The following is a 10,300-nucleotide window of genomic DNA, read 5'->3' as shown; positions in this document are numbered from 1 at the left end:
ACTAGTAATATATCAGTTTATCTCTTACAGTATTAATAGCCTGTGCTATAGCATCATCTCAGACTGAATTTCTTTTTGAGTGATTCAACTGCTTCTCAAGATGAGTAAATAAACTGTTATACACTCATCAGGCTGACTGCAGCATTGATGTACAAGTGATTGAGACTGTCTTTATTATTTTATAAAACTGAAACAGTAAATCAATTACATATTTTAACTGAGTTCACTTCATATCAGAAAGTTTCAATATCTGAATCTTTTTCTGATCAGAGTGTTACACTCAATGATTAATTATCTGATGCAATCAAAGAGTCTGAACAGTTATCTCATATATTGAACTTCACTGTGTTCTAACATTCTGTATCATATTCAGTGATATGACTGATTTGTTTATTTATTGAATATCATGAAATCATTGTTATTATTTAGAGAAGATACAAATTGCATTAGCAATGTTTCAAATCTGTGATATTTAAATTATTAGTCAATCTATTCAAAATTAACAGTAGTGTTATCAAAAAGTATTATCAAAAAGCAATATTAAAAAGTGTTGTCAAAAAACATTATCTTTTACAAAGTGAATGTAAAAGTTACTTGAGTAATCACTTTCATCTCATTCTCATCTCAAGAATCAGTCATCTCATTATTCTTCATCTTGATATTAAGATTCTTTATCAGTGTTTATATCACAAGTTAAACCACATGAGCAATGCAGAGAATATGACCTTATTTATTATTTCAGAAATACAAAGTCAATTTTTGCTTCAAGCTCTCTATCATAGTGTAGTTATTCACAGCATTATCAGTTGTAATTATAAGAAGACTGAGACTAATATCTCAATAGTCATTTTTAATCACAGTCATTAATATCTCTGTTATATAATTCTCAGTATGACTACTGATCAATGATTCAAATTCAATTAATGTCTCTCAATAAGTTCAGTTCTCATCAATGTAATAACATATAACTCTTATAAATGTAAGATTGTTTGTACTAGTTCATGCATTCACTGTGAGAGACACTCTTCAATGATTCTTCAACTCTGATTCTAGATGTTGTATATTAACTTTGTAGTGTATCTCAAGATTGAACTGAAGACAGAATTGATGTGAAATATGAAGATTTGAATTAAGTATTTGAAGAAGTGTTTGAAATTCAGAGTTTTCAATTAATTGAAGAGAAAGATTCAGAGATATACATATATGAAGTAATTATTCACAGAAGTTATTAGATAAGAGTTGTGAAATCAGAGTACTAATATATAATTATTTTCACATGATTTTCTTCAAATTAGAAAGTTAGTATTATCAAAAATCATTATCTGATAGAGTAACTTACTAGCTCAGTAGTAATTTTCTGATTATTTTTCTTTTATTATCTGCATTCTGATGACTTCAGATATTAGGAAATTTCTTCAGAGCTATGATCAGTTTATGATGAATGTTTCTGAATGAAGTTGCAGTGATTGTAGCAGAGAGATGACTCTTCAGTAATCTGTAATACAATCTGTTGATAATTATTTCATAGTTTATCTTGATATTTGTGTTGAGTTTTTCATAAATTTCATGACCTGGAATCAGATGTGAAGAATGAAGTAATTATTTATTATGATTGAAAGAGAGTATTCTGTATTGAATTATAAATAATATAGACTTTGTGATTCATAGTGATTTCTTGAAGAGTTTATAAATCTTCAATAGAAGTAAAAGAAGTGAAAGAAGTGAATTCAGAAGATATAATAATAATTTAAGAATGATACTAATTTATTTTTAATAACTGATTACTGATGTGTGTAAGAAGAATTAATATAAGAGAAAATAATCTTGTTTCTTAACTTAGTTATAATTTTAGTACTAACTCAGATTGAATATTATTGATGTATAAAAGTAAATAAACAATATTGATTAATCTCTGTCATATTTCTTGAAATATATTAATATTGTAAAAGAGAGTATTATTAAATTACATTATCAGATAATATCATTAAAAATATATTAATATTGTGAATATCAATGTTGAAAAAATGTTGATACTTATACATTATAGTGATTTGTAAATCATGATAGTTAAATATATATATATATATATATTATTCCTGACTTGATTACAACTTGTACAATAATTTTTGAAAACTCAAAATCAATTTTAATTATTAATAATTAAAAACTTAAACTTATAACTAACTAATATAAAAAGAAAAAAATCTACTTTTTCTCTTTCTCATTCTTCTTATCATTCTTTATAATTTACTTCTTATCTTTCTTCTTCTTCTTCTTCTTCTCATCTGAGATAATAATCATCTCAAAATCTCTCTTTACTGTCTTCTCAGAGAAGGGTTTCTGCTGCTCTCTCTCAGCCAGATTAACCTGCATCTCAAAATCCCGCATTTTCTGATCTGCTGCCTCGGGTTCCATCTCAGTGATAAGTAGATTGACATGCTCAGAGAGTAGAGCTGTCTTCTCAATATTCTGAATCATGAAGCATATTTGAGACCTGAATAAGGCCTCAATTCTCTTCTTCTCTGCCAGCTCCTGCTAATCAATTAGAGAACAGAAGTGTTATTAAAAATTATTATCTCTCAATAAATAAAAAACTTATCAGTTTTAACTTCTTTATCTCTGACTTCAATACTCTCTTAATCTTCTTCAATCACTGCTTATTTACAGTAACACTCTTCTTCTCTCTCTCTCTCTTCATCTTGAACTTAAATTATTCTCAGAACTTCTTCTAGTCTCACTGCTACTGCATAAGACTCTTCACTATCTTCTTCTTCAATCTCTCACAGACAGTGTCATCTGTATTATTTCTATACTTAGTTCAGTCTAAATCTATCAGAAGTATTACTTAAAATTGTTATTATTCTGCTTTCTTATAAAGCCTCTTCAAGGTATTATAACATGTCTTGCAATCTGTCTTCTCTCACTTGAACATCTTATTCTTCTCTTTCTTCAATCTGTGATAGTGCTCACGCACCTTGATGGTCTGCAGAACTGCAGAATATTTGAAGAGAAATGACATGATGTTTCAGTGAGTGTTGAAGAGAGATGAAGGCAGAAGAGACAGTCAGAAATGATATAATAATGATGATAATGATAATGATAATAATAATGATAATAATGATGATGATGATGATAATGATGATGATGATAATAAGAATAATGATGAAAGAAGAAGTGCATTGAAATATATTACTGACTTATCAAATATAAAGAGACAAAGAAAATATTAACAGCTTTCAGAAATATACAGATTATTATTATTATTCTTCAATTATAGATGTATACAGTCAGAGACTATGACATCTACCTGAGAATCTTTAGTTCTCAGGGTTTTTCCTATATCTATAGAGTCAACTATTATACATTTATCAATTTTAAATATGCAAAATCAGAAAATTCCAGCTCAGAATACAAAAACTGTTTACAAATTGCAGTATTTCAACACCTTCTGATAGTTTGAAACCATTTGAAAATATTATGACAAAAGAAAAGAGAACATAGTCTTAAAGATAGACACATTAAATAGATAGAGAAAAGAACAGAAGGAAACAAGTACAGTAAAGAGAGACTATAATAAAACAAAATTATTAAAAGATGATGTATAGCTGTTTTAATAGACTATATCTAGTCAATTTCCATCTCTTCATATTCAGATACTTCTGAATTCAGTCATTTTCTTGTAGCTACTCTAGTTTCTGATAGAAAGTCTATTAAGTATTTAGTTCCTGTCTCAGTTGAGAATAAGAACCTCATATTTAATTGATTTAAATCATACTTCTTCTTTAATCTGACTCTGAGACTATTGTATAATGCACAATGCATTACAATATACTCAGGATTTTCATTCACATTGCAGAATGAGCACTCTGTTGAATCAAATCTATCATCAAATCTTTGTATATAAGATTTGAAATAACCATGTTCTAGTTTCAGCTGAATTATAGATGAGAATATTTTCTTTTTACATTTAATTGAACAAGATTTTCACTTTGGTTTTGTCTCAAATCTTGAATAATGTATACTCTTCTTTTGTTTCTGTCAGCTTTCATTTCACTTATTTAAACAAGATTCTTTTATCTTTCTCTTTATGAAAGACCAGGACACTGTTTTTTGAATAGATCTGCTTAATTCTGAACTCTTTTTTGCAGCTGAATCAGTCAATTCATTGTCATGAATATTCATATGAGCAGGAACTCAATGCAGATGAATTATCAGTTTTGATATTCTTCTCTTTTGAATTTTCAAAACAGAGTTTAAAATCAGTTCAAGATTCATTTGATCATTATGAATCTGACTATTTCTAAGTCTTTTTAAAGCAGCTTGACTATCAGAGAATATCCATGCCTCTTTCAAATTATTTCCTCTTTTATGAGATTTTATTTCAATGAGTTTTAAAGCTTTCACTATTGCAAATAGTTCAGTATCAAAGACTTCAGATTCACAGCCTAAATTCCAGAAATCTGAGATAAAATTAATATTATCTTCAGTATAAGCAATGCCTGCATCTAATCTATTCAAATTCTCATTTTTTGAGTCATCTGAGTAGATCAGAATAGAGTCTTTTATATTAATTATAGAGATCTTCTTCAAATGCTGTTCATATTCTCTCTCTTTAGATAGTTCACTTATTTGTAAGTCTATGAGAGATTTCAGCTTTTCTCTCCAGAGAGATATCTTCTCATGATCAATTTTCTCAACATTTAATGAAGAAAATTAATTCTTAATAAGTGAACATAGTCTATACAGTTGAGAGAGCATTTTCTTTAAAGTATTATTCTCATTTCAATCAAGAAATCTATTTCAATCCAGTTCATTTCCTGAGTTAACTGATGAAAATGAAGAAGAGACTCTTTCTCTGATTATATGATTTGAGCTCATCTTCATAACTCTCAGAGTATAGTTTATACAGGCCTTTTCAAATTGAATAGCAGGAGGTGGAATTGAAGCTTCAATTTTCATTGCTTTAATAGGAGATGACTTGAATGCTCTCAGAATTCTTCTCAAAGCTCTGTTTTGTAGACTTTGAAAGAGTTCAGTGAAGTTTTCTTGATTATTTCATCAAACTTGAACTTCATAATCAGCTACTGAGATAATACAGGCTATGTATAACTGTCTCATAGTCTGAAAGAATAGACCTCTCTCAGTATTTGATAGTCTGATTATACTATTCAGTAGTCTCTCTGCCTTGATGATTCTTTGTTGAATATGATATTTAAAATTCAGCTTGAAGTTTAACCATACTTCTAGTCATTTGACATTTAAACCGGGTTTAATCTCTTTATTCAAAAGAGTTAGACTTAGTTCTTTCTCATTAAAGCTGGAAAAAAAGTGAATTAGCTCAGTTTTATTCATATCAAATTAAATTAGATTGATATCTGCTCTAACAAAGATTTTCTTTGCTACTTTCTCAATTACTTCTAAATTCTCTTTGATTGTCTTTGAACTGTAGAGTAGATCAATATCATCTACATAACTTGAAGATCTCACTATTTTCATCTCTCTATTCTTGAATAGATATGCAGTGTATATTGCAAATAAAACAGGTGAGATTGAAGATTCTTGTAATACTTCTATTTTTATCTCAGTTTTATCTTGTTTTCTTCCATCAAAGAATAGTTGTATAATTCTTTTAGACATGAAACAATTGACTCATTTTATTAGAGAAAGTGACAGTTTTAACATCTTCAAAGTTTGAATCATCTTAGACTTTGATACATGATCAAATGTATCTTTTATATTAATAAAAACTGCAGTTGAGACCAGGTCTTCATACTTTGCTACTTGAACATCATGAATAACTGAGAGAACAGTATCAATTACAGAACATTATTTTCTATCTTTCATTTGTTCATTAAATAGAAGAGAATCACAAATAGAGCTTATAAAAGATAATCTAGTAGCTATTATCTTTTCTAGAATTTTTCTCAAACAGTTCAACAGAGATATTACTCTATATGACTTAGAAATTGAAGTCTTTCTATTAGGTTTTACAAGAATTACTCCAGTAGCTTCTCTCCAGCATTCAGAATGATAATCATTTTTTAAGAGATTGAAAAAGAGCTCAAAATATTCATTCTTCAAGTAGGAATATGTGTTTTGAATAATTGAGTGATTAATTGAATCAGGCCCTGCAGCAGTTTTAATTGAACTTGAGAATATTGCTGACTCTAGTTCATCATATGTAAGCTCAGGCCATTCCCAGTTATTTTCATCAATATATTCATGAAATGACATATTCTCCTCTTCTAAATGTGATGAGTTTTGAAAGAGAATTCTCATAAAAGCTTGACATTTTTCCTCAAAAGAATTTGCTGTATATAATTCATTCTGAAATTCATATTCTAAGGTTGGAAGCTTTGCTACACTTCTTGTTTTAGTATAGTTGAAGGCTTTGAAAACTTCTTTTTCTTATACTTCTTCAAGAAATTTGTTCCAGCAATCTGTTTTGGCTTTTTTAATATCTGAAAAATATTCATTTTGAATAGCTTTGAACTCTTCATCAGATATTAAGTGATTCTTTTAATCTCTCTTAGCAGTGACTAATTGCTTTCTTTTAGAAGTGATATTCTCATTTCATCAAGATTTGAAATACTCAGAAGACTTTTTCTTTGAAATATTTTCTTCAATACTTGTTAGAAGAATAGATGTAATCAGCTTTGCTCTATTCTTAAGCATTTCATTTGATATATCTTGACTTTGATTTCAATAGAGCTCACTCTGTCTTTCAGATTTCAGCTGTTTTACTCTTTCTTCAACTGCTTTTCAATCAGCTTTTGCAAAGTTATACTGATTAGAGAGAAGAGGATTTTCACTTCTTTATTTTTCACTCAGTTTAATATCAAATTGAATGATCTCATGACCTGATTCTGAGATTTCATTTGAATCAATAAATCAGTTTATAAGTCTTTTTTCAATTAGATTTTGTGATATGAAAGTTAGATCTATAATAGATTTCTGTTTCATGCCTTTTCTAAAGAATGTTTATTGATCAGACTTGTTAACTAAATCTATTGAATGCTCAAAAGTTCATTCAATCAGTTTATCTGCTCTTACTGCTCTTATGCACTCTGAGTTTCATCAGAGATGATATGCATTGAAGTCTTCTGCAATTATAGAGTTTTTTAAGAGAGTTATATTCAAAAATTCTCTATCAATTATTCAGGTATTGTTGTTTTCTTTCAATGATTTTTCATTATAGATATTTATAAGTTGAATAGTATCAAACTCATTATCTTTATCTATAATGTCACTCACTAGAATGTCAGAGTCAGATATGATATCAAATCTCAGATTAAATTGATATCTTGATCTTTTTCTCTCATAGATTGCTACTCTTGATTTTATCTCAGATTTTTCAGAAAGAAAGCAGTAATAGCTTGAATGAGAAATGATGTACTTTTACTCAGTATCAAAATTTGATTCTTGAAGAAGTACAAAGTCAACTTTTTATTCAAATGCAATCTGAAGACAAGAATAAATGCAATTTGAGTTTCTATTCATATTGTTTTGAATAAATGTGATTTTTGAAGAGTTTTTAAACTTTTTTTGTTGTTTTTGTTGTACATTCATACTAAAAGAGAGTGAAGATATACTAGAATCTAATCACTATCACCAGATAGTAGATTATAACTATTTTGAAAAGCAGGAATCTCAACTGCTTGCATTCTATCTAGTTTATTATCAGAGTCATTTCTCAATTCTCTAATCATAACAGATGTTTGAGAATTCAAATTCTGTTTACATTTAGCTGAAGAATTGAAGTTTGAAGATCTAGATAGTTGAGAGTTTCTTCTTTTTAAGCTTGCAGTTGTGAATTTACTAGCTTGACTTTTCTCTTCAGTTTTAGATTCACTTTGAGCTTCATCTTTTCTCCAGTTCTTCTGAGTTCTTGAAGCAAATACACATTCTTTTAAGCTAGATGCATGTTTTTCTTTACAATTGAAGCACTTAAGCAGAGTATGTTGACATATTTCACCTCTTTTTGAGCATGTTTCACATTTATGCTCACTAGTTTTGTGATCTCTAGCACAGAATGCGCATTTTGAGTCTCTGAAATAAGAGATTACAAAGTGTTCATATCTTTGACAGTTTGAACACTGTGTTTAAGCTTTGAGATTCATTCTTGAATCTTTGTATTCATGAACTCTCATTTTCAAACCTGCTACTCTTACTTCAGAGATTCTTGATTGTTCAAGTGTCTTTATATACACTAGAACAGAGGCATTTCTTCTGCTCTGTCTGAACTTAATTGAATTAAGTCATACAGGCTCTTTTCTCAGTTGAATAGAATTGTATTCTTCTAATTTATTTTTGAGAAGCAGTATTTCTTTCTCACAGTCAAAAATTTCAACTGGAATATTATAAAGAATGAATTTGTCTCACTTTTCATCTCTTTCAGATAGAATTGTTATATTCAGTAGAGATTCTATTGCTAATTTTCAGAGATTCTCATTCTGAATGAGGAATTCTGCACTGAATTCAGGCATTGTAGTCAAAATAATAGAGTTTTCAAAGAAAGATGACTCAATTGAAGCTATGACTGATTTTTGAACTTCAATATCAGTCATTAACTGAGAAAAGAACTGCTGATTAATTTTATTTCTAATTCTGAAAATGAGATTTGAGTTTAGCTTGTTTTTTTACAAGCTTTTCTGATTTGAGACTTTGAGAATAAGTCTTCTGTTTCTGAAGATTTGAAAGTTCTTCTCTTTTTACATTTCTTTTTTTTCCTTTCTATGAACAGAGATCTGAGAAATATTCTTCTCAGTTTTCTCAGAATTTTGAGCAGATTTTGAACTAGCAGGTTTGAAGACAGCAGATTCTGCTACTTGAGTATATGTTTTCTTCTGATTTGAAGAAGAAGATGAAGAAGTAGAAGATGAAAAAGAGTCAGTGACTGTACTGAAAGATTTCAATGTTTTTTGAATTATGTTTAAAATTCCAAGTTTGAACTTGATCACTTCTTGTAGTTGTCTAGTCTGAGTATGAAGAATTAACAGAACTTCTTCATTCTTCTCACTCAGATACTGTTTTTCAAGAATTTTGCTTGCTTTTTTCAGTTCCTGTATTTCAAGAACTTGTTATTTCTCTATTTCTTCCTTCTTTCTTCTCTTTAGAATTTCAATCTCAGAAATGATATCTGGGAAAACATCTTTTTCCACATCAACTGAGTGTACTCTTGAACTCATTTTACTCACTGAATGAAAAGTCGATCAGACTGTTTCAATTGAGAGATTTATCAGTATATTTTCAAATGAAAAGTTGATCAGACTGTTTCAATTGAGAGATTTATTAATCTATTTTCAAATGAAAAGTTAATCAGACTGTTTCAGTTGAGAGATTTATTAGTCTATTTTCAATTGAAAAGTTAGTCAGACTGTTTCAAAAGAAGAATGAAAGACTTTTATGTATAAAATATCTGATTTTTTTTTCACACTAGTTCAGTAACTAGGTTAGATTTTTGAAGAGAATCTAATAAACTAAAAGTGATTTTTAAGATAAATCAATAAAATCTTTATAAACTCTTTCTTGAGATATAATGAGGAAAAGTATGATATCAATTAATAATAAATCAGATGATATGACAGTTTTTGAGAGAAAAACTGATAAAAAATAAGTCAATTTTTTACTGAGAAATTGATTAAAACTATTCAATTTTATTCTAAATCATTCAATTCTTCTCACACAACAAGTGTGCAACTCAAATCAGTCAATAAAGAGTGTAAAAGAGAATTAAGTATTGATGTAAGAGGCCTACGCCGAATAGATCGGTATAATATTGATAGGTCTTATATAACAAAGATAAAAATGTTAGAGAAGGAAAGAAGAGAAAGTGCGAGAATCAGCGATTGAGGTGGATATTTATACGCGTATGTGATGGTGTACATGGTGGAGCTTCGGGGCGGAAGAATATATGCGCGTTCATAGCAGCTGAGGATTGAAGCATACGCGTTCGTAGTGGCTGAGGATTGGAGTGTACGTGTTCGTAGCGGCCGCGGATCGGCGATCGGGAATGGAAGAATCTATGAAGTGTAATGGAATAGTCTATATGATTGATCGGGCGCAGCCCGCCACATTAGCCCTTCCTTTCCAGAAGCAGTTCTCATCAGTCAAGGGCCGCTGTTTCAGATAACATGGAACTCAGAGTTCAGGTCAGTTGATCATAGCTGACTCATTTCATCAGATATTGTCAGCCGCAGCCACAGGATCTCTCATCAAGAATGTCTTCAATCTCTCACTCAAGCTCATTATCTTCTCCTATAATGCCTGGCGACTGCCAGTCAGAAGTCAGCTGAGAAGG

The 10,300-nt window shown here is 29.4% G+C and overlaps 1 protein-coding gene across 1 annotated transcript; it reads right to left on the bottom strand.

The window, feature by feature from the left end:
• Positions 1-2,247: 2,247 nt before the first annotated feature.
• BDCG_08472 (uncharacterized protein) lies at positions 2,248-3,019 on the bottom strand (the record flags this gene model as incomplete). Its single annotated transcript, XM_045424255.1, has 2 exons — positions 2,248-2,535; positions 2,975-3,019. The coding sequence occupies 2 exons, from the start codon at positions 3,017-3,019 to the stop codon at positions 2,248-2,250; spliced, it is 333 nt and encodes a 110-aa protein (XP_045273011.1).
• Positions 3,020-10,300: the final 7,281 nt, after the last annotated feature.

The sequence above is a fragment of the Blastomyces dermatitidis genome (genome assembly GCF_000003525.1).
Source record: "Blastomyces dermatitidis ER-3 genomic scaffold supercont1.11, whole genome shotgun sequence".
NCBI lineage: Eukaryota > Fungi > Ascomycota > Eurotiomycetes > Onygenales > Ajellomycetaceae > Blastomyces > Blastomyces dermatitidis.
Note: the sequence above shows the minus strand (reverse complement) of the source record. Positions and strands in the feature narration are given on the sequence as shown.